Raw genomic sequence first — 26,862 nt, 5'->3', positions numbered from 1 at the left:
TACTGAGACAACATACAGCCCTGCACCGAGCCACCATACTGCCCGGCACTGAACCACCATACTGCCCTGTACTGAGCCACCATACTGCCCTTTATTGAGCCACCATACAGCCCTGCACCGAGCCACCATACTGCCCTGTACCGAGCCACCATACTGCCCTGCACTGAGCCATCAGACTGCCCTGCACTGAGCCATCATACTGCCCTGTACTGAGCCACCACACTGCCCTGCACTGAGCCACCACACTGCCCTGCACTGAGCCACCATACTGCCCTGCACTGAGCCACCATACTGCCCTGTACCGAGACACCATACTGCGCCGCACCGAGTCACCATACTGCCCAGCAATGAGCCATCATACTGCCCTGCACTAAACCACCATACTGCCCTGTACTGAGCCACCATACTGCCCTGTACTGAGCCACCATACAGTCCTGTACTGAGCCACAATACAGCCCTGCACCGAGCCACCATACTGCCCTGTACGGAACCACCATACTGCCCTGCACTGAACCACCATACTGCCCTGCACTGAGCCACCAAACTGCCCTGTACTGAGCCACCATACTGCCCAGCACTGAGCCACCACACTGCCCTGCACTGAGACACCATACTGCCCTACTCTGAGCCACCATACTGCCCTGCACCGACCCATCATACTGCCCTGTACTGAGCCACCATACTGCCCTGCAATGAGCCATCATACTGTCCTGCACCGCTCCACCATACTGCCCTGCACTGAATCACCATACTGCCCTGCACTGAACCACCATACTGCCCTGCACTGAACCACCATACTGCCCTGTACTGAGCCACCATACTGCCCTGTACTGAGCCACCATACTGCCCTGTACTGAGCCACCATACTGCCCTGCACTGAGCCACCATACTGCCCTGCACTGAACCACCATACTGCCCTGTACTGAGCCACCATACTGCCCTTTACTGAGCCACCATACAGCCCTGCACCGAGCCACCATACTGCCCTGTACCGAGCCACCATACTGCCCTGCACTGAGCCATCATACTGCCCTGCACTGAGCCACCATACTGCCCTGCACTGAGACACCATACTGCCCTACTCTGAGCCACCATACTGCCCTGCACCGAGCCATCATACTGCCCTGTAGTGAGCCACCATACTGCCCTGCACCGAGCCACCATACTGCCCCGCACCGAGTCACCATACTGCCCTGCAATGAGCCATCATACTGCCCTGCACTGAACCACCATACTGCCCTGTACTGAGCCACCATACTGCCCTGTACTGAGCCACCATACAGCCCTGCAACGAGCCACCATACTGCCCTGTACTGAGCCACCATACTGCCCTGTACTGAGCCACCATACTGCCCTGTACTGAGCCACCATACTGCCCTGTACTGAGCCACCATACTGCCCTGTACTGAGCCACCATACTGCGCTGTACTGAGCCACCACACTGCCCTGCACTGAGCCATCATACTGCCCTGTACTGAGCCACCACACTGCCCTGCACTGAGCCACCATACTGCCCTGCACTGAGCCACCATACTGCCCTGCACTGAGACACCATACTGCCCTACTCTGAGCCATCATACTGCCCTACTCTGAGCCATCATACTGCCCTGCACCGAGCCATCATACTGCCCTGTACTGAGCCACCATACTGCCCTGTACTGAGCCACCATACTGCCCTGTACTGAGCCACCATACTGCGCTGTACTGAGCCACCATACTGCGCTGTACTGAGCCACCATACTGCCCTGTACTGAGCCACCGTCCTGCGCTGTACTGAGCCACCACACTGCCCTGCACCGAGCCACCATACTGCCCTGTACTGAGCCATCATACTGCCCTGTACTGAGCCACCACACAGCCCTGCACTGAGACACCATACTGCCCTACTCTGAGCCACCATACTGCCCTGCACCGAGCCACCATACGGCCCTGTACCGAGCCACCATACTGCCCTGCACCGAGCCACCACACTGCCCTACTCTGAGCCACCATACTGCCCTGCACTGAGCCACCATACTGCCCTGTACTGAGCCACCACACAGCCCTGCACCGAGCCACCATACTGCCCTGTACTGAGCCACCATACTGCCCTGTACTGAGCCACCATACTGCCCTGCACTGAGACACCACACTGCCCTGCACTGAGCCATCATACTGCCCTGTACTGAGCCACCACACTGCCCTGCACTGTGCCACCATACTGCCCTGTACTGAGCCACCATACTGCCCTGCACTGAATCACCATACTGCCCTGCACTGAACGACCATGCTGCCCTGCACTGAACCACCATGCTGCCCTGTACTGAGCCACCATACTGCCCTGCACTGAGCCACCATACTGCCCTGTACTGAGCCACCATACATCCCTGCACTGAGCCACCATACTGCCCTGCAATGAACCACCATACTGCCCTGCACTGAGCCACCATACTGCCCTGTACTGAGCCACCATACTGCCCTGCACTGAGACACCACACTGCCCTGCACTGAGCCATCATACTGCCCTGTACTGAGCCACCACACTGCCCTGCACTGTGCCACCATACTGCCCTGTACTGAGCCACCATACTGCCCTGCACTGAATCACCATGCTGCCCTGCACTGAACGACCATGCTGCCCTGCACTGAACCACCATGCTGCCCTGTACTGAGCCACCATACTGCCCTGTACTGAGCCACCATACTGCCCTGTACTGAGCCACCATACATCCCTGCACTGAGCCACCATACTGCCCTGCAATGAACCACCATACTGCCCTGTACTGAGCCACCATACTGCCCTTTACTGAGCCAACATACTGCCCTGCACTGAGACACCATACTGCCCTACTCTGAGCCACCATACTGCCCTGCACCGAGCCATCATACTGCCCTGTAGTGAGCCACCATACTGCCCTGCACCGAGCCACCATACTGCCCCGCACCGAGTCACCATACTGCCCTGCAATGAGCCATCATACTGCCCTGCACTGAACGACCATACTGCCCTGTACTGAACCACCATACTGCCCTGTACTGAGCCACCATACTGCCCTGCACCAAGCCACCACACTGCCCTGTAATGAGCCACCACACTGCCCTGCACCGAGCCACCATACTGCCCTGTACTGAGCCATCGTACTGCCCTGTACTGAGCCACCACACAGCCCTGCACTGAGACACCATACTGCCCTACTCTGAGCCACCATACTGCCCTGCACCGAGCCACCATACGGCCCTGTACCGAGCCACCATACTGCCCTGCACCGAGCCACCACACTGCCCTACTCTGAGCCACCATACTGCCCTGCACTGAGCCACCATACTGCCCTGCACTGAGCCACCATACTGCCCTGTACTGAGCCACCACACAGCCCTGTACTGAGACACCACACTGCCCTGCACTGAGCCATCATAATGCCCTGCACTGAGCCACCACACTGCCCTGCACTGAGCCACCACACTGCCCTGTACTGAGCCACCACACTGCCCTGCACTGAATCACCATACTGCCCTGCACTGAACCACCATACTGCCCTGCACTGAGACACCATACTGCCCTGCACTGAGCCACCATACTGCCCTGCACCGAGCCACCATACGGCCCTGCACCGAGCCACCATACTGCCCTGCACCGAGCCACCACACTGCCCTACTCTGAGCCACCATACTGCCCTGCACTGAGCCACCATACTGCCCTGCACTGAGCCACCACACTGCCCTGTACTGAGACACCACACAGCCCTGTACTGAGACACCACACTGCCCTGCACTGAGCCATCATACTGCCCTGTACTGAGCCACCATACTGCCCTGCACTGAACCACCATGCTGCCCTGCACTAAACCACCATGCTGCCCTGCACTGAACCACCATGCTGCCCTGCACTGAACCACCATGCTGCCCTGCACTGAACCACCATACTGCCCTGCACTGAGCCACCATACTGCCCTGTACTGAGACACCATACTGCCCTGCACCGAGCCACCATACTGCCCTGCACTGAACCACCATACTGCCCTGTACTGAGCCACCATACTGCCCTTTACTGAGCCACCATACAGCCCTGCACCGAGCCACCATACTGCCCTGTACCGAGCCACCATACTGCCCTGCACTGAGCCATCATACTGCCCTGCACTGAGCCATCATACTGCCCTGTACTGAGCCACCACACTGCCCTGCACTGAGCCACCACACTGCCCTGCACTGAGCCACCATACTGCCCTGCACTGAGCCATCATACTGCCCTGCACTGAGCCACCATACTGCCCTGTACCGAGACACCATACTGCGCCGCACCGAGTCACCATACTGCCCTGCAATGAGCCATCATACTGCCCTGCACTGAACCACCATACTGCCCTGTACTGAGCCACCATACTGCCCTGTACTGAGCCACCATACAGTCCTGTACTGAGCCACAATACAGCCCTGCACCGAGCCACCATACTGCCCTGTACTGAACCACCATACTGCCCTGCACTGAACCACCATACTGCCCTGCACTGAGCCACCACACTGCCCTGCACCGAGCCACCATACTGCCCTGCACTGAGCCACCACACTGCCCTGCACTGAGACACCATACTGCCCTGCACTGAGCCATCATACTGCCCTGTACTGAGCCACCACACTGCCCTGCACTGAGCCACCACACTGCCCTGCACTGAGCCACCATACTGCCCTGCACTGAGCCATCATACTGCCCTGCACTGAGCCACCATACTGCCCTGTACCGAGACACCATACTGCGCCGCACCGAGTCACCATACTGCCCTGCAATGAGCCATCATACTGCCCTGCACTGAACCACCATACTGCCCTGTACTGAGCCACCATACTGCCCTGTACTGAGCCACCATACAGTCCTGTACTGAGCCACAATACAGCCCTGCACCGAGCCACCATACTGCCCTGTACTGAACCACCATACTGCCCTGCACTGAACCACCATACTGCCCTGCACTGAGCCACCACACTGCCCTGCACCGAGCCACCATACTGCCCAGCACTGAGCCACCACACTGCCCTGCACTGAGACACCATACTGCCCTACTCTGAGCCACCATACTGCCCTGCACCGACCCATCATACTGCCCTGTACTGAGCCACCATACTGCCCTGCAATGAGCCATCATACTGTCCTGCACCGCTCCACCATACTGCTCTGCACTGAATCACCATACTGCCCTGCACTGAACCACCATACTGCCCTGCACTGAACCACCATACTGCCCTGCACTGAGCCACCATACTGCCCTGCACTGAGCCACCACACTGCCCTGCACTGAGACACCATACTGCCCTACTCTGAACCACCATACTGCCCTGCACTGAGCCATCATACTGCCCTGCACTGTGCCATCATATTGCCCTGCACTGAGCCACCAGACTGCCCTGCACTGAGCCACCATACTGCCCTGTACCGAGCCACCACACTGCCCTGCACCGAGCCACCACACTGCCCTGCACTGTGCCACCATACTGCCCTGTACTGAGCCACCATACTGCCTTGTACTGAGCCACCATACTGCCCTGTACTGAGCCACCATACATCCCTGCACTGAGCCACCATACTGCCCTGCACTGAACCACCATACTGCCCTGTACTGAGCCACCATACTGCCCTTTACTGAGCCACCATACAGCCCTGCACCGAGCCACCATACTGCCCTGTACCGAGCCACCATACTGCCCTGTACTGAGCCACCATACTGCCCTGCACTGAGCCACCATACTGCCCTGCACTGAGCCATCATACTGCCCCGCACTGAGCCACCATACTGCCCTGCACTGAGACACCATACTGCCCTACTCTGAGCCACCATGCTGCCCTGCACCGAGCCATCATACTGCCCTGTAGTGAGCCACCATACTGCCCTGCACCGAGCCACCATACTGCCCCGCACCGAGTCACCATACTGCCCTGCAATGAGCCATCATACTGCCCTGCATTGAACCACCATACTGCCCTGTACTGAGCCACCATACTGCCCTGTACTGAGCCACCATACAGCCCTGCAACGAGCCAGCATACTGACCTGTACTGAACCACCATACTGCCCTGTACTGAGCCACCATACTGCCCTGTACTGAGCCACCATACTGCCCTGTACTGAGCCAACATACAGCCCTGCACCGAGCCACCATCCTGCCCTGTACTGAACCACCATACTGCCCTGTACTGAGCCACCATACTGCGCTGTACTGAGCCACCACACTGCCCTGCACTGAGCCATCATACTGCCCTGTACTGAGCCACCACACTGCCCTGTACTGAGCCACCATACTGCTCTGCACTGAGCCACCATACTGCCCTGCACTGAGACACCATACTGCCCTACTCTGAGCCATCATACTGCCCTGCACCGAGCCATCATACTGCCCTGTACTGAGCCACCATACAGCCCTGTACTGAGCCACCATACTGCCCTGTACTGAGCCACCATACTGCCCTGTACTGAGCCACCATACTGCCCTGTACTGAGCCACCTTACTGCGCTGTACTGAGCCACCACACTGCCCTGCACCGAGCCACCATACTGCCCTGTACCGAGCCATCATACTGCCCTGTACCGAGCCACCACACAGCCCTGCACTGAGACACCATACTGCCCTACTCTGAGCCACCATACTGCCCTGCACCGAGCCACCATACGGCCCTGTACCGAGCCACCATACTGCCCTGCACCGAGCCACCACACTGCCCTACTCTGAGCCACCATACTGCCCTGCACTGAGCCACCATACTGCCCTGTACTGAGCCACTACACAGCCCTGCACCGAGCCACCATACTGCCCTGTACTGAGCCACCATACTGCCCTGTACTGAGCCACCATACTGCCCTGTACTGAGACACCACACTGCCCTGCACTGAGCCATCATACTGCCCTGTACTGAGCCACCACACTGCCCTGCACTGTGCCACCATACTGCCCTGTACTGAGCCACCATACTGCCCTGCACTGAATCACCATACTGCCCTGCACTGAACGACCATGCTGCCCTGCACTGAACCACCATGCTGCCCTGTACTGAGCCACCATACTGCCCTGTACTGAGCCACCATACTGCCCTGTACTGAGCCACCATACATCCCTGCACTCAGCCACCATACTGCCCTGCAATGAACCACCATACTGCCCTGCAATGAACCACCATACTGCCCTGTACTGAGCCACCATACTGCCCTTTACTGAGCCAACATACAGCCCTGCACCGAGCCACCATACTGCCCTGTACCGAGCCACCATACTGCCCTGCACTGAGCCATCATACTGCCCTGCACTGAGCCATCATACTGCCCTGCACTGAGCCATCATACTGCCCTGCACTGTGCCATCATATTGCCCTGCACTGAGCCACCATACTGCCCTGCACTGAGCCACCATACTGCCCTGCACTGAGCCATCATACTGCCCTGCACTGAGCCACCATACTGCCCTGCACCGAGCCACCATACTGCCCTGCACCGAGCCACCATACTGCCCTGCACCGAGCCACCATACTGCCCTGCACTGAGCCATCATACTGCCCTGCACCGAGCCACCATACTGCCCTGCACCGAGCCACCATACTGCCCTGCACCGAGCCACCATACTGCCCTGCACCGAGCCACCATACTGCCCTGTACTGAGCCATCGTACTGCCCTGTACTGAGCCACCACACAGCCCTGCACTGAGACACCATACTGCCCTACTCTGAGCCACCATACTGCCCTGCACCGAGCCACCATACGGCCCTGTACCGAGCCACCATACTGCCCTGCACCGAGCCACCACACTGCCCTACTCTGAGCCACCATACTGCCCTGCACTGAGCCACCATACTGCCCTGCACTGAGCCACCATACTGCCCTGTACTGAGCCACCACACTGCCCTGTACTGAGACACCACACTGCCCTGCACTGAGCCATCCTAATGCCCTGTACTGAGCCACCACACTGCCCTGCACTGAGCCACCACACTGCCCTGCACTGAGCCACCACACTGCCCTGCACTGAGCCACCATACTGCCCTGTACGGAGCCACCATACTGCCCTGCACTGAATCACCATACTGCCCTGCACTGAACCACCATACTGCCCTGCACTGAGACACCATACTGCCCTACTCTGAGCCACCATACTGCCCCGCACCGAGCCACCATACGGCCCTGTACCGAGCCACCACACTGCCCTGCACCGAGCCACCACACTGCCCTACTCTGAGCCACCATACTGCCCTGCACTGAGCCACCATACTGCCCTGCACTGAGCCACCATACTGCCCTGTACTGAGCCACCATACTGCCCTGTACTGAGCCACCACACAGCCCTGTACTGAGACACCACACTGCCCTGCACTGAGCCATCATACTGCCCTGTACTGAGCCACCACACTGCCCTGCACTGAGCCACCACACTGCCCTGTACTGAGCCACCACACTGCCCTGCACTGAATCACCATACTGCCCTGCACTGAACCACCATGCTGCCCTGCACTGAACCACCATGCTGCCCTGCACTGAACCACCATGCTGCCCTGCACCGAGCCACCATACTGCCCTGTACCGAGTCACCATACTGCCCTGCACTGAGCCATTATACTGCCCTGTACTGAGCCACCACACTGCCCTGCACTGAGCCACCACACTGCCCTGCACTGAGCCACCACACTGCCCTGCACTGAGCCATCATACTGCCCTGCACTGAGCCACTCTACTGCCCTGCACCGAGACACCATACTGCGCCGCACCGAGTCACCATACTGCCCTGCAATGAGCCATCATACTGCCCTGCACTGAACCACCATACTGCCCTGTACTGAGCCACCATACTGCCCTGTACTGAGCCACCATACAGTCCTGTACGGAGCCACCATACAGCCCTGCACCGAGCCACCATACTGCCCTGTACTGAACCACCATACTGCCCTGCACTGAACCACCATACTGCCCTGCACTGAGCCACCATACTGCCCTGTACTGAGCCAACATACAGCCCTGCACCGAGCCACCATACTGCCCTGTACTGAACCACCATACTGCCCTGTACTGAGCCACCATACTGCCCTGCACTGAACCACCATACTGCCCTGCACTGAGCCACCACACTGCCCTGCACCGAGCCACCATACTGCCCTGTACTGAGCCATCATACTGCCCTGTACTGAGCCACCACACAGCCCTGCACTGAGCCACCATACTGCCCTGCACCGAGCCATCATACTGCCCTGTACTGAGCCACCATACTGCCCTGCACCGAGCCACCATACTGCCCTGCAATGAGCCATCATACTGTCCTGCACGGCTCCACCATACTGCCCTGCACTGAACCACCATACTGCCCTGTACTGAACCACCATACAGCCCTGCACTGAAACACCATACTGCCCAGTACTGAGCCACCATACTGCCCAGTACTGAGCCACCATACTGCCCTGTACTGAGCCACCATACAGCCCTGCACCGAGCCACCATACTGCCCTGTACCGAGCCACCATACTGCCCTGCACTGAACCACCATACAACCCTGCACCGAGCCACCATACAGCCCTGCACCGAGCCACCATACTGCCTTGTACTGAACCACCATACTACCCTGTACTGAGACACCACACTGCCCTGCACTGAGACACCACACTGCCCTACTCTGAGCCACCATACTGCCCTACTCTGAGCCACCATACTGCCCTGTACTGAGCCACCATACCGCCCTGCACCGAGCCACCATACTACCCTGCACTGAACCACCATACTGCCCCGCACTGAGCCACCATACTGCACTGTACTGAGCCACCACACTGCCCTGCACCGAGCCACCATACTGCCCTGTACTGAGCCACCACACTGCCCTACTGAGCCACCACACTGCCCTACTCTGAGCCACCATACTGCCCTGCACCAACCCATCATACTGCCCTGTACTGAGCCACCATACTGCCCTGCAATGAGCCATCATACTGTCCTGCAATGAGCCATCATACTGTCCTGCACCGCTCCACCATACTGCCCTGCACTGAACCACCATACTGCCCTGCACTGAACCACCATACTGCCCTGCACTGAGCCACCATACTGCCCTGTACCGAGCCATCATACTGTCCTGCAATGAGCCATCATACTGTCCTGCACCGCTCCACCATACTGCCCTGCACTGAACCACCATACTGCCCTGCACTGAACCACCATACTGCCCTGCACTGAACCACCATACTGCCCTGTACCGAGCCATCATACTGCCCTGTACTGAGACACCATACTGCCCTGCACTGAGCCATCATACTGCCCTGCACTGAGCCACCACACTGCCCTGCACTGAGCCACCATACTGCCCTGCACTGAGCCATCATACTGCCATGCACTGAGCCATCATACTGCCCTGCACTGAGACACCATACTGCCCTGCACTGAGACACCATACTGCCCTAATCTGAGCCACCATACTGCCCTAATCTGAGCCACCATACTGCCCTGCACCGAGCCATCATACTGCCCTGTACTGAGCCACCATACTGCCCTGCACCGAGCCACCATACTGCCCCGCACCGAGTCACCATACTGCCCCGCACTGAACCACCATACTGCCCTGCACTGAACCACCATACTGCCCTGCACTGAGCCACCATACTGCCCTGTACCGAGCCATCATACTGTCCTGCAATGAGCCATCATACTGTCCTGCACCGCTCCACCATACTGCCCTGCACTGAACCACCATACTGCCCTGCACTGAACCACCATACTGCCCTGCACTGAACCACCATACTGCCCTGCACTGAGCCACCATACTGCCCTGTACCGAGCCATCATACTGCCCTGCACTGAGCCACCACACTGCCCTGCACTGAGCCACCATACTGCCCTGCACTGAGCCATCATACTGCCATGCACTGAGCCATCATACTGCCCTGCACTGAGACACCATACTGCCCTGCACTGAGACACCATACTGCCCTAATCTGAGCCACCATACTGCCCTAATCTGAGCCACCATACTGCCCTGCACTGTGCCATCATACTGCCCTGTACTGAGCCACCATACTGCCCTGCACCGAGCCACCATACTGCCCCGCACCGAGTCACCATACTGCCCTGCACTGAACCACCATACTGCCCTGCACTGAACCACCATACTGCCCTGCACTGAGCCACCATACTGCCCTGTACCGAGCCATCATACTGTCCTGCAATGAGCCATCATACTGTCCTGCACCGCTCCACCATACTGCCCTGCACTGAACCACCATACTGCCCTGCACTGAACCACCATACTGCCCTGCACTGAACCACCATACTGCCCTGCACTGAACCACCATACTGCCCTGCACTGAGCCACCATACTGCCCTGTACCGAGCCATCATACTGCCCTGTACTGAGCCACCATACTGCCCTGCACTGAGCCATCATACTGCCCTGCACTGAGCCACCACACTGCCCTGCACTGAGCCACCATACTGCCCTGCACTGAGCCATCATACTGCCATGCACTGAGCCATCATACTGCCCTGCACTGAGACACCATACTGCCCTGCACTGAGACACCATACTGCCCTAATCTGAGCCACCATACTGCCCTAATCTGAGCCACCATACTGCCCTGCACCGAGCCATCATACTGCCCTGTACTGAGCCACCATACTGCCCTGCACCGAGCCACCATACTGCCCCGCACCGAGTCACCATACTGCCCTGCAATGAGCCATCATACTGCCCTGCACTGAACCACCATACTGCCCTGTACTGAGCCACCATACGGCCCTGTACTGAGCCACCATACAGCCCTGCACCGAGCCACCATACTGCCCTGTACTGAACCACCATACTGCCCTGAACTGAACCACCATCCTGCCCTGCACTGAGCCACCATACTGCCCTGTACTGAGCCAACATACAGCCCTGCACCGAGCCACCATACTGCCCTGTACTGAACCACCATACTGCCCTGTACTGAGCCACCACACTGCCCTGCACCGAGCCACCACACTGCCCTGCACCGAGCCACCACACTGCCCAGCACTGAGCCATCATACTGCCCTGTACTGAGCCACCACACTGCCCTGCACTGAGACACCATACTGCCCTACTCTGAGCCACCATACTGCCCTGCACGGACCCATCATACTGCCCTGTACTGAGCCACCATACTGCCCTGCAATGAGCCATCATACTGTCCTGCACCGCTCCACCATACTGCCCTGCACTGAATCACCATACTGCCCTGCACTGAGCCACCATACTGCCCTGCACTGAGCCACCATACTGCCCTGCACTGAGCCACCATACTACCCTGCACTGAGCCACCATACTGCCCTGTACTGAGCCACCACACTGCCCTGCACTGAGACACCATACTGCCCTACTCTGAACCACCATACTGCCCTGCACTGAGCCATCATACTGCCCTGCACTGTGCCATCATATTGCCCTGCACTGAGCCACCAGACTGCCCTGTACCGAGCCACCACACTGCCCTGCACCGAGCCACCACACTGCCCTGGACTGAGCCACCATACTGACCTGTACTGAGCCACCATACTGCCCTGCACGGAGCCATCATACTGCCCTGTACTGAGCCACCATACTGCCCTGTAATGAGCCACCATACAGCCCTGCACCGAGCCACCATACTGCCCTGTACTGAACCACCATCCTGCCCTGTACTGAGCCACCATACTGCGCTGTACTGAGCCACCACACTGCCCTGCACCGAGCCACCATACTGCCCTGTACTGAGCCACCACACAGCCCTGCACTGAGACACCATACTGCCCTACGCTGAGCCACCACACTGCCCTGCACCGAGCCATCATACTGCCCTGTACCGAGCCACCATACTGCCCTGCACCGAGCCACCATACTGCCCTGCAATGAGCCATCATACTGTCCTGCACGGCTCCACCATACTGCCCTGCACTGAACCACCATACTGCCCTGCACTGAACCACCATACTGCCCAGTACTGAGCCACCATACTGCCCTGTACTGAGCCACCATACTGCCCTGTACTGAGCCACCATACAGCCCTGCACCGAGCCACCATACAGCCCTGTACTGAGCCACCATACTGCCCTGCACTGAACCACCATACTGCCCTGCACTGAACCACCATACTGCCCTGCACTGAATCACCATACTGCCCTGCACTGAACCACCATACTGCCCTGCACTGAACCACCATACTGCCCTGCACTGAGCCACCATACTGCCCTGCACTGAGCCACCATACTACCCTGCACTGAGCCACCATACTGCCCTGTACTGAGCCACCACACTGCCCTGCACTGAGACACCATACTGCCCTACTCTGAACCACCATACTGCCCTGCACTGAGCCATCATACTGCCCTGCACTGTGCCATCATATTGCCCTGCACTGAGCCACCAGACTGCCCTGTACCGAGCCACCACACTGCCCTGCACCGAGCCACCATACTGCCCTGCACCGAGCCACCATACTGCCCTGTACCGAGCCACCATACTGCCCTGCACTGAGCCACCATACTGCCCTGGACTGAGCCACCATACTGACCTGTACTGAGCCACCATACTGCCCTGCACGGAGCCATCATACTGCCCTGTACAGAGCCACCATACTGCCCTGTAATGAGCCACCATACAGCCCTGCACCGAGCCACCATACTGCCCTGTACTGAACCACCATACTGCCCTGTACTGAGCCACCATACTGCGCTGTACTGAGCCACCACACTGCCCTGCACCGAGCCACCATACTGCCCTGTACTGAGCCACCACACAGCCCTGCACTGAGCCACCATACTGCCCTACTCTGAGCCACCATACTGCCCTGCACCGAGCCATCATACTGCCCTGTACTGAGCCACCATACTGCCCTGCACTGAGCCACCATACTGCCCTGCAATGAGCCATCATACTGTCCTGCACGGCTCCACCATACTGCCCTGCACTGAACCACCATACTCCCCTGTACTGAACCACCATACAGCCCTGCACTGAACCACCATACTGCCCAGTACTGAGCCACCATACTGCCCTGTACTGAGCCACCATACTGCCCTGTACTGAGCCATCATACAGCCCTGCACCGAGCCACCATACAGCCCTGTACTGAGCCACCATACTGCCCTGCACTGAACCACCATACTGCCCTGCACTGAACCACCATACTGTCCTGCACCGAGCCACCATACAGCCCTGCACCGAGCCACCATACAGCCTTGTGCTGAGACACCATACTGCCCTACTCTGAGCCACCATACTGCCCTGTACTGAGCCACCATACCGCCCTGCACCGAGCCACCATACTGCCCTGTACTGAGCCATCATACTGCCCTGTACTGAGCCATCATACTGCCCTGCACTGAGCCATCATACTGCCCTGCACTGAGCCATCATACTGCCCTGCACTGAGCCACCATACTGCCCTGTACTGACCCACCATACAGCCCTGCACCGAGCCACCATACAGCCCTGCACCGAGCCACCATACAGCCCTGTACTGAGCCACAAAAGTGCCCTGCACCGAGCCACCATACTGCCCTGCAATGACCATCATACTGTCCTGCACCGCTCCACCATACTGCCCTGCACCGCTCCACTATACTGCCCTGCACTGAACCACCATACTGCACTGCACTGAGCCACCACACTGCACTGCTCAGAGCCATCATATTGCCCTGCTCAGAGCCATCATATTGCCCTGCTCAGACCCATAATACCGCCCTGCACAGAGCCACCACACTGCCCTGCACCGAGCCACCATACTGCCCTGCACCGAGCCACCACACTGCCCTGCACTGAGCAACCATACTGCCCTGCACCGAGCCACCACACTGCCCTGCACTGAGCAACCATACTGCCCTGCACCGAGCCACCATACTGCCCTGCACTGAGCCACCGTACTGCCCTGCACTGAGCCATTGTACTGCCCTGCACTGAGCCATCGTACTGCCCTGCACTGAGCCATCGTACTGCCCTGCACTGAGCCACCATACTGCCCTGTACTGAGCCACCATACTGCCCTGTACTGAGCCACCATACTGCCCTGCACTGAGCCACCATACTGCCCTGTACTGAGCCACCATATTGCCCTGCACTGAGCCATCATACTGCCCTGCACTGAGCCATCATACTGCCCTGCACTGAGCCATCATACTGCCCTGCACTGAGCCATCATACTGCCCTGCACTGAGCCATCATACTGCCCTGCACTGAGCCACCATACAGCCCTGCACTGAGCCACCATACTGCCCTGCACTGAGCCACCATACTGCCCTGCACTGAGCCACCATATTGCCTTGTCAGTTTGGTGGATGAATTTGCAGAATGTACATTTGCTTGATATTGGAACATTGAGGAACAAGTAGATGAAGCAGCCCTTTAGCTTCAAACCCTGGCTTCACATAATCTGTAACCATTTCATCGTCCATTTGTTCTCCATGGAGAATGAAGGAGCTTAGGGGTCAGATGTGCAAAAAGGTGATTTGCTGTATGCCCTTGATGCTTGCAAATTAAACAAACCTTCTCAATGAGTTTTGAAGTTAGCTGCAATGATGTTGGAAGAAGCCAATATTAACCAAAGGGGAACCATTCTTTGTGCAGCTTCCAAGGGTCCGATATGAGCCATACATAGAGTCATTGAATCATAAAGCACACTACATCACTTCATCATCTGTTCATGCAAGTAGAATGATGGTCTATATTGAATGCTGTGAGGTGTTGAGTATTTGATATAACCCTGGGTTGGAAGGATGTTGGAGTGGTGGAGGCACTCCCTGTCTGATGGCATTGTGTGGGCCTTGAGCTGGCACAACTCCTTCACCAAGTTGCTGCACGTGCGGAGCCTGAATGTGGATGGATGGTGCAGACATGTCCTTCATGATCAGGGTGCAGCATCTCTCACAGCCGGAGAAATGTGTTTAGACTTCATCTTCAGGGCTCACCACTAATGACTGTTCAGAGAGTTAGGAACCTCTTTCACTCCTTCTTCACCCATTTTAGGTCTTTTCCACCAAGATTGTTCAGCTGTGCAGCTGGTGACATGTTGGTGTCTATAGCTGCCGACCTAAGAAGGTAACTTTGGATGCAATGGGAGCTACAGACAAGTGGGGGGTGGGTGGTGAGGCAGGGATAGGGGAACACAGGTAAAGGGTATGACCTAATTGGTCGATGGGAATAATGACCCTGGTTGGTAGCTGGAAGGAAGGGTTGATCAGAGGAATAGAAGGGAGGAGGAGGGACTGGAAAAGTCGTCATTGTGGAGAGGGCGGGAGGGAGATGGGAAGGGAGGTTATTTGAAATTGGAAAACTCAGTGTTGACTCCTTTAGGCTGTAGGCTGCCCAGGCGGAAGATGAAGTAGATGCTGGACTCCAAGGCAGACAAGCAGGAGGCTGGAAGAACACACCAAACCAGACAACATGAGGAGGTGGAGAAGTCAACGTTTTGGGTGTAACCTTTCTTCAGGACCGGGAGTGGGTTTAAAGGGAGCTGTAGACAAAGGGAGGGTGGGGAGAGGGGAGGGGTGGGTGGGGTGGGGAGGTAGGGATAGATGAACATAGGTATGGGGTACGACCTGGGGACCTGGAGTCCATGTTGAGAACTCCCAGAACAACCTCCACTAAATTATATACCACTGGACTCCCATTTCTGTTGACTCTGCCCTATCAATAGGACAGGACATTGTCAGGACAATGATGATTGTGTCTAGCACTTTGCCTGTAAAATATGATTCAGTGAGTTGACAATTCCCAGTTTTATGACAAAGCCAAATGTTGGGAAGGTGTATTTTACAGGTTGAGTGAATACTGTGCTATTAATGTTTCCAGTGCTGAAGTCAATTGTGGCTTATCCAGTTCTTTCATTTTCAACTTTTCTATAAACATTTGGTGCAACTGAATGTCTCGCTAGGCTATTTCAAAAGGTGCTTAAGAGTCAGATAGATATTTTAGATTGGAGTAGTACGTCGGATGATGCAGGTGAGAATGGCACATTTCCTTCCCCCAAGGGGATTGTTAAATAATGATTGTTTCGGTCATGTTTCATGTGAGAATCATTCACCAAAATTTTGAAGTTGACCAAAGCATTCATAAATGGAGAAATTATCAACAACACTGAACTTTTTATAACTTACCTTAGCATGAATCAGAACTACCACAAACCAGGCAACACACTGGTAACCTTTCTGTACCCTCGCAAAGCCTCCACATCCTTCTAGTAGAACTCTACTAGATATAACCCTGGGTTGGAAGGATGTTGGAGTGGTGGAGGCACTCCCTGTCTGATGGCATTGTGTGGGCCTTGAGCTGGCACAACTCCTTCACCAAGTTGCTGCACGTGCTGAGCCTGAATGTGGATGGATGGTGCAGACATGTCCTTCATGATCAGGGTGCAGCATCTCTCACAGCTGGAGAAATGTGTTTAGACTTCATCTTCAGGGCTCACCACTAATGACTGTTCAGAGAGTTAGGAACCTCTTTCACTCCTTCTTCACCCATATTCCAAATGTAGCCAAATTAAGGTTTGATTCAGCTGAAATGTGGGTTGCCAATTTTTATACTCTAAGCCCCGACTGATGAAGGCAAGCATACCGTACACCTTCTTAACAACCTTATCCACTTGCGTTGCCTCTTTCAGGGAACTGTGGACCTGAATGTCTAGATCCTTCTCAGGGCTCTTCCATTTACTATATACTTGCCTCCATTAGACCTTCCAAAGTGCATCACCTCACATTTGTCAGAATTAAATTTCATCTGTCATCCCTTCACCCATTTATCTAGCCCATCTATATCCTGCTGCATTCTTTGGCAATCCTCCTCAGTATTCGTAGCTCCCACAACCTTTGTGTTGCCCACTAACCTACTTATCAGACCACCTATATTCTCCTCCAATTCACTTACATACATTACAATGAGCAGGGGCCACAGCAATGACCCTTGCGGAGCATTACTGGTCACAGATCTCCAGTGAGAAAAACACCCTTTCACCACTACTCTCTGCCTTCTGTGACCAAACCAGTTCTGTATCCATCTTACCAGCTAACCATGGATCCCATGTGACTTTGCCTTCTGTATCAGTCTGCCATGAGGCACCTTGTCAAAGATCTTCCTAAAGTCCATGGCGATAATATCCACTTCCCTGCTCTCAATCATTTTCCTCAAAAAACTTTATCGAGTTTGTGAGACATGACCTTCCCGCACATAGCCATCCCTATTAAGTCCATATTTTTCCAAATGTGAGTAAAGCCTGTCTCTAAAAATCTTCTTCAATAATTTCCCTACCACCCATGTAAGGCTCATTGGTCTGTCATCTCCCAAATCATCCCAGCTGCCTTTCTTAAACAGAGGAACAGCATTGTCCATTCTCTGGTCTTCTGGGGCCTCTCCTGTGGCCAAAGAGAAAACAAAGACTTTGTACAAAGCTCCTGTAATTTCCTCCCTGGCCTCAGTATTCTGGCTAGTTCCCATCAGATTCTGAGGACTTGTCTATCTTGATGTTTTTCAAAACACCCAACACCTCTTCTTTAAATATCAACATGCCCTATACATGTCCCACTCTTGACTCACCATTCACCGTGTCATTCTCTTTTGTGAATACCAATGCAAAATATTCATTAAGGGCCTTACACACACACTCTGGCACGCTGTATAAATTCCTTCTTTATCCTTGAGTGGGCTACCCTTTCCCTAGCAATCCTCTTGCTTCACATATATATGTATAAAATACCTTGGGATTTTCCTTAATCCCATTTGCCAAGCACGTTTCATGGCCCTTAACTCCTTGGGACAGTGCTGGTCTAGCTTACCAATGCTCTTTTTCAATTGACCAAGAAATAACAGGTTCACCCTTCTTGGAAGATACCCAGATCTTTAGCATCTCCAAAATTTTCATACATTTTCAAGTTTTAGTCCTCATTAGTCAGCTCATACAGTGCCTCCAAGGTCTGCCAAACAGAAAAATCTAACTTCATCTTGAGAATATTTTGTCTCTGTCTCCTCACATGAGCTTTTCATGTTCCTCTTTATGATTTTAGATGTTTTAACTTAGTTTCTGCATCTGTGCACTGATGGTCTTTATCCTCCAGTTCCTCTTCTCACAGCTGTCCTCTATGTCTGCAGCTTTCCTTTCTGTCTACCAGCCCAACCACGTCTTTCTTATCTTCCTCCTTTTTGGTACTGCTTCCAGGTCAGGAGTCATCAAATCACATGGACTAGAATTTGTTCTTATACAAGACAATTACAATTGATCACTTTACAGTTGATACAGTGTACAAGATGATTAGGAGTTTAGAGAGGGTTGACCATGAGAACCTTTTTCCACGTATGGAGTCAGCTATTATGAGGGGGCATAGCTTTAAATTAAGGGGTGGTAGGTATAGGACAGATGTTAGAGGTAGATTCTTCACTCAGTGAGTCGTGAGTTCATGGAATGCCCTGCCAGTAGCAGTGGTGGACTCTCCCTCTTTATGGGCATTTAAATGGGCATTGGATAGGCATATGGAGGATAGTGGGCTAGCGTAGGTTAGGTGGGCTTGGATCGGCGCAACATCAAGGGCCAAAGGGCCTGTACTGCGCTGTATTTTTCTATGTTCTATAAACTCTTAAAAGCCCATTCTGGACAGTTTTGAGGAAAACAGTTGCAGATTTTACAGAAACTTTAAATAGATTACAAAGTTTTTCTTACTCTACTGGCATCAGAACAAATATTGCCACAATGATCATTAATGAGATTAGTTTCAATTCCTGATTTTGTTTTAAATAATTTCACAGCTGTGAGGGTGGGATTCAAACCTAAGCATTAAGCTGGGACACTGATCGAGTACATCCCCACTACTTTCACATCTCTTATTCTGAGAAATGTTATACAGCAGAATGCTGTATAATCAGAAGATCAGGCACCTGGCATATTTCCTGTTCTCCTGAGGTTCCAGGTCCACTTAGTGCATTATTCAAGATGGGAAGAACCACACCATTGCTGTTAACTTTGTCCATCACTTGCACACGCACTTACATCGTTGACAAAGATGACTATCTCTGTTCCGCCTTTAGAGAAACTCACCTCATTGTAGTCTCTCAGCTTGATCTGCTGGTCTTCAAGTAACAGTGAGAGACGCTGAGATGGGGGCTAGGGGTGCAGTGTTGTGGTGGAATAGCCTTCCCAGGTGTACACTCCATTCAGCTGGTCACTGCAGCCTCAAAAATCTATTATCCACCCCCCCCAATCCAGGAAGGCCTGGATTGAAGTCCCACCTGCTTCAAAGATGCGTCATAACATCTCTGAACAAGCTGATCAGAAAATTCCTCAAAAATCCAAGTTTCAGTTTAGCCATCCTGACCCTTAATCCTTTTAATTAGAAATCTTTGCATTGATTGTTGAGATTGACAGTTCAAGTTTGTGATCCATCACTATCTCACTGATTAGTCGGGGGACTCCCTAGTAGAGTGCTAATGTCATGGTTTATTTGAATATCCTGAGCAAAGTCTGCTGCAGGTTCCAACCAATCCCTTAGCCTTGAACTCACCTGATTTAGCAGCAACTCAGTCTTGAAAATTTCATCTATTATGCTTGTGGGTTATTCTTATAGACACATATGGAGTCATTGATAAACTCATAAACCGTATTGTCATTGGTAAAAATTATGGAAAAAGGCAAGAAATAATTTGACCAGTGGCTGTGGAGGGATTTGCTGTTCAATGGAATGCAAAGCCATGATACCATTGGCAACTATATAGAGCATTTTAAATGATCCGTCTGCAATAGCCCAGGGATAGTTCCTCTGGACTGTATAGAATTTACAGACAAAGTGCTAGAATGAAAGTGAAAATACAATTGGAGCAACATGGCACCTACCTGTCTGTGCGTTGTAAATAGTCATGAAGAAGCCTCCCCCGATTCCCATGTACTGTGCATTCATGACTCCAATACAGAGCAAACTGGCAATGGCAGCATCCACAGCCGAGCCATTCTGCCTCAGAATATAACTGCAATTAAGGCATTGAGAGATTTATAAGCACTTCGACAACAGGCGGACATTCAGATCCTTGAGCTTGCTCTGCCAATCAATGGTTAATCTTAACGCCAAAATCAGGTGGGCCATTGGGTGGAGGAGTGATGGATGGAGTTTAATTTAGATAAATATAAGGTGCTACATTCTGGTTGGGAATATCAAGGCAGGACTTATACACTTAATGGTAAAGTCTTGGGGAGTGTTGCTGAACAAAGGAACCTTTGAATACAGGTTCATAGTTCCTTGAAAGTGGAGTTTCAGGTAGATAGGACAGTGAAGAAAGTATTTGGTATGCTTTCCTTTATTGGTCAATGCATTGACTATAGGAGTTGGCAGGACATATTACAACTGTACAGGACATTGGTTAGGCCACTTTTAGAAGACTGCATTCAATTCTGGTCTCTGTGCTATAGGAAAGATTGTGTAGCTTGAAGCATTCAAAAAATATTTACAAGGATGTTGCCAGGGTTGGAGGGTTTGAGCTCCATATGTGAATGGATAATGTGAATAGTCAAGGTCTTTTCCCCAGGATAGGGGACTCCAAAATCAGAGGGCATAGTTTAAGGTGAGAGGGGAAAGATTTAAAAGGGACCTAAGTGGCAACGTTTTCACTCAGTGGGTGGTACGTGTATGAAATGAGCTGCCAGAGGATTTGGTGGAGGCTGGTACAATTACAACATTTGAAAGGCATCTGAATGGGCACGTGAATAAGAAGAGTTTAGAGGGATATGGGCCAAATGCTGGCAAATAGGACAAGATTAATTTAGGATATCTGCTCAGCATTGATGAGTTGGACCAAACTGTCTGTTTCTGTGCTGTACATCTCAATGACTTTGATCCTAAGTTGCCTCCTGTCCTGTATCAGCACTAAATGAATCACTGCCTCAGTAACAACATCACAGGATTAATATGATTCTCAGCTATATGGATCAAGCTGAGATCTGTACTGGACTGAAGTTGTTATATATTTAATGTTGCTGAGTGGCCATAGGTTTTGGAAGGTTGTGGAAATTACATCAACTTTAGTGTAAACACCAGAATTTTTTTTTTAATTTGCAAGTTTATTGTGGATATTAAAGATTTTTTTTAAGAAGGATGGTAGAAGTCACATGACTGCTGGTAAATGCTTGTTTTGCTCTGGCACCCATAGCTATTGCTATCCCTTTATCAACATTTCTTCCTATGTCATGGTTCCTGTTCAGGGAAATGTAGACAGCTCCCTCTATTGACTTCTTTCCCCTACTAATCCTCATCTCCACCCAAACTGATTTTACTCCTGATCTCATAAACGAAGATAATCTCTAACTATTGTACAAATGCTTTCCTTCCTCAATAGTATTCTTTCTCCACCATTACCAAACTTTCCCAATTGTTTTTAAATATACCCTAAATGTTCAGGATTCGATCCTTGTCATCCTGCAGCCACATTTCTGGCATAATTATCAGATTATATTTATTTACTTCAGTACAATTGTTAAAATTAATTCTATGCACATTTCGCTACAGAGCCTTTCGTTGTGTCTTTTTGTTATAGTATCTTGTCTTGATTGTTGGCGTATTCCCAGGTTTTATTTTTCTCTCTGCCCCATCTCTACCCATTCTGTAACCCTCAATTCCCATATTACTATTTTCCTGTCTCACCTTGTCTTTACACTTGGATATATCATCCACAACTGATCTCAGGACCACAGCTTTTAATTTAAAACCCTCTCTATTTCCCAAGTTATGTAGTTTGCAAGCTCACTCATCCCATCATAGTTCAGTTGTAGACATTCCCAACAGTACAGTCCCTACTTTCCCCATGTACTGGAGTTAATGCCCCACAAACCAGAACCCACTTGTCCCATAGCAATCTTTGAGACACTTATCCAACTCTTTAATTTCATTCCCTACCAATTTGCACACAGCTCAGATAATAATCCAGAGATTAAAATTTTTGAACTTCTGCTTTTTAATTTAATGTCTGATTCCTCATACTGTCAATACAGAGCCTCCTTCCAACTTCTACTATTACATTGGAACCTGTATTGGCCGTGATCAATGAATCCTCCCATTCCCACTGCACGTTCCTTTCCAGCACTGAACAAAAGTCACAATTGTTATCACTGGAAGGCTACATAACCACCTGGACTCTGGCCCTTTGTTGGATAGAAGTGTCAACTCTTCCTCACTATACTGTGCCCTGCTATCACTACATTCTTTGTTGCACTCCCAATATAAATGGTGTCATGGTCATTTAGCTCAACCACCCTCAGACCCCACTGTTATGCAAACAAGCTGGGGGAGCCTCAAACTGTGCAATAGAATTACTGAGGGATCGTCGACATGGCCTTGTGTGTGGGAAAGCATGTCTCACAAACTTCATTGAGTTTTTTGAAGAAGTAACAAAGAGGATTGCTGAGGGCAAAGTGTTGGACGTTTTCTATATGGACTTCAGTAAAGCATTTGACGATGTTCCCCATGGGAGACTAGTTAGCAAGGTTAGATCTCATGGAATACAGGGAGAACTAGCCATTTGGATACAGAACTGGCTCAAAGGTAGAAGACAGAGGGTGGTGGTGGAGAGTTGTTTTTCAGACTGGAGGCCTGTGATCAGTGGAGTGCCACAAGGACTGGTGCTGGGTCCACTACTTTTCCTCATTTAGATAAATGATTTAGATGCGAGCATAAGAGATATAGTTAGTAAGTTTGCAGATGACACCAAAATTGGAGGTGTAGTGGACAGTGAAGAGGTTACCTCAGAGTACAATGGGATCTTGATCAGATGAGCCAATGGGCTGAGGAGTGGCAGATGGAGTTTGATTTAGATGAATGTGAGGTGCTGCATTTTGGGAAAAGCAAATCTTAACAGGACTTATACACTTAATGGTAAGGTCATAGGGAGTGTTGATAAACATACAGACCCTTAGAGTGCAAACTCATAGCTCCTTGAAAGTGGGAGTCGCAGGTAGGTAGGATAATGAAGAAGGTGTTTGGTATGCTTTCCTTTATTGGTCAAAGCATTGAGTACAGGAGTTGGGAGGTCTTGTTGTGGCTGTACAGGACATTGGTTAGGCCACTGTTGGAATATTGCGTGCAATTCTGGTCTCCTTCCTATTGGAAGGATGTGCTGAAACATGAAGGATGCAGAAAAGATTTACAAGGATGTTGCCAGGGTTGGAGGGTTTGAGCTACAGGAAGAGGTTGAATATGCTGTTTTCCCTGGACCATGGGAGGCTGAGGGGTGACCTTATAGAGGTTTATAAAATCATGAGGCGCATGGATAGGATAAGTAGACAAGAAGTTTTCCCTGGGGTGAGGGAGTCCCTAGAGGGCATAGGTTTACGGTGAGATGGGCAAGATTTAAAAGGGACCTAAGGGGCAAACCTTTCACACAGAGGGTTGTGCTTGCATGGAATGAACTGTGAGAGGTAGTGGTGGAGACTGGTACAATTACAGCATTTAAAATATATCTGAATGGGTATATGAATATGAAGGTTTAGAGGGATATAGGCCAAGTGCTGGCAAATGGGACTAGGTTAGTTTGGGATATCTGCTCAGCGTGGACAATTTGGACCAAAGGATCTGTTTCTGTGCTGTACATCTCTGTGACTCTATAATAATATAGCTGCAGAGGTTGACAGTCCTGCATTCCTGCTTTGTGAGTCCCCTTACCGGCCCTATTTGTTGTCACACCTTCATGCCATTGACCACTGAGAAATGAGAAAACCATTATTCTAACGGGAGTAAAACCTGAAAGAGCTGAGGATACTGTAAATCCCCAACAAAAATCGGAATTGGCGGATAAGCTGAGCAGGTCTGGCAGCTTCTGTGAAGAGAAATCCGAGTTACCGTTTCAGGTCGAGAGGCCCTTCTTAGTTCTGAGAAAGCGTTCCTCGATCTGAAACAGTAACTCTGATTTCCTCCACAGAAGCTGCCAGACCTGCCCAGCTTATCCGCCAATTTCTATTTTCAATCGTAAGAGATGTAACTGCCTCCTGCTATAAAAAGATCCAGGTAGCTTTTCCCTCCCGATGTGTTGTAATGTGTGTAGTTTAACCTCCAGCTCATAAAGTCTGAACTGAAGCAGTTGGAACAAACAATTGCTGCAGATGTGTCTTTCCTGGATCACAGTGATATTCAGAAACTCCCACATGCTGCAGCATTGACACACGATCTGTTCATCTATCCTAAGTAAGTTAAATTATTTGGTTATATCATTGACTTACATATATTTCTCTTTTTAAATTATTTCAATAAATGGTGAACAATGTATCTTCGAAAAATTGGGTCTGCTATTCTGTTGAATAAAGTTCATGATTTGAGGCCATTCTACCTTTTAGTACCTTTCTTTGGCTCTTTCAACCAATTAGCCAAAAGATTATCCTGATCTTTTCCCATGGCATCACAATTTATTCCTCTTCATTTATAAATCCAATTCCTTTTTGAAGATTCATATTGGATCTGCTTGAATGCTTTCAGGCTATGCCTTCCAGACCATAACCGCTGGTTGTGTAAAATAATTCCCTCAGGTAATTGGCGTTTACAGTTATAAAGGTATGGGACAGAATAAAGATAAACAGTGATTGAGGGATCTGGAATGAAAGGACAGATAGAAATAAATCTAAAAGCTCAGGAGAAATACTTCTACATAGTAGCACTTGTGGAATGGATTAGCAGGGTCATTAATTAAAACCAAGATCATATAATCATTTAAGAAGAGATTAGGTAGTTGGTTGATATAAAATAAAGGAAAGGGCTACATACGATAAGGAACAAACACCACGTGAAGATAACCATCAACATGAAGTGGTTTGGCAGATCATCCTGTATCCTCTATTTTCCACTATTTCTCTGACTGACAATGTGAACCAAGGCCTTTTAACAGACACTCACCGGCCAATCTCTGAACACTTCTCTGCATCCGTAGCAACAGCTGCTTTCTCAAAGGAATGGTTTCTCTCACAGGAATTGTTTCTCTCAAAGGGATACGCTGGCTTCAGCGCAAAGTACAGGACCAGGACGAATACACAGACCAATATTAGCGCAATGATAAATACAACCTTAGCCTTCATTTTTCTGCTGTGAAAGAAAAAGAAACATTCAGGTCTGGATGTGATCTCCAAGAAGGTGTCAGAAATGGATATCATGACATCAACTGTAAAAAATAGAGTCGGACACTTGAGGGATATAAGCCTGCGGTTCTGTAAGCAAACTTCATTTTTGTAACATAATAAAAGCAGTTTAAAAACGTGAATCAGATAATTACCAACTTTAAAATTCTGTTCTCAATTTCTTTTACTAGGTCTAAAGAAATCATTTGTCTGAGCTGTTATTGAGTTCATTCACAAGTTGGAACACAATACTAGAAAATATAAAGTAACCATTCGTAAGTACGAATAAACGTTCATGTATGAGAAGTTTCAAATTATTATTAAGATACCCTGCATGGGATTGTGTTTGTAAGTACAAGTGTTCATAAGTCGGGTGTTGGTGAATCAGAGATCCTCCCCTGTATGCCATTTTGTTTAGCCTGGTATGCACCAAATACTAAAAGAATTGGACAAAATCAAGAAATGGTTCATCTTCAACTATTGCTCTTCACAACTTCAGGATATGCCAAAATGCTTTGCACTCAATGAAGCATTTTCAAAGTGTTCTCACTGTTGTAATTTTAAAAATGCAGCAGACAAATTGAGAACAAGGTCTAACAATAGAAATTAGATAATTATGTTATCTGTTCAGTGATGTTGGATGATGGATTGGTATTGGATACAGGTCACCAGGGAGAGTGAGTATTGGGTGAAAATAGAACTTGTTCAGGTGTTAGTGTCATGACATCCTAATTGATGTCACAGAACCTAACCTGGGAATTGTACAGGACTAGTAGTGCATCATAAGTAGTTAGACACTACATTCTCACTTATGAAATGA

At 51.3% G+C, this 26,862-nt stretch overlaps 1 protein-coding gene across 3 annotated transcripts in view; it reads right to left on the bottom strand.

Moving 5' to 3' along the window:
• Positions 1-26,862, bottom strand: part of LOC132827232 (glutathione hydrolase 1 proenzyme-like) — a 189,009-nt gene that overhangs the window by 149,536 nt on the left and 12,611 nt on the right. For 2 of the 3 annotated variants that reach the window (XM_060843858.1, XM_060843860.1), the window contains exons 3-4: positions 25,825-26,010; positions 20,793-20,923 (exon numbers count right to left, since the gene is read on the bottom strand). In XM_060843858.1, the coding sequence (XP_060699841.1) occupies positions 20,793-20,923; positions 25,825-26,003 (310 nt within the window). In that variant the 5' untranslated portion in view covers positions 26,004-26,010. The remainder of the gene's footprint in view (positions 1-20,792; positions 20,924-25,824; positions 26,011-26,862) is intronic. The other variant, XM_060843859.1, reaches the window with a different exon arrangement.

The sequence above is a fragment of the Hemiscyllium ocellatum genome, chromosome 24 (assembly GCF_020745735.1).
Source record: "Hemiscyllium ocellatum isolate sHemOce1 chromosome 24, sHemOce1.pat.X.cur, whole genome shotgun sequence".
NCBI classification, from domain to species: Eukaryota; Metazoa; Chordata; class Chondrichthyes; order Orectolobiformes; family Hemiscylliidae; genus Hemiscyllium; species Hemiscyllium ocellatum.
Note: the sequence above shows the minus strand (reverse complement) of the source record. Positions and strands in the feature narration are given on the sequence as shown.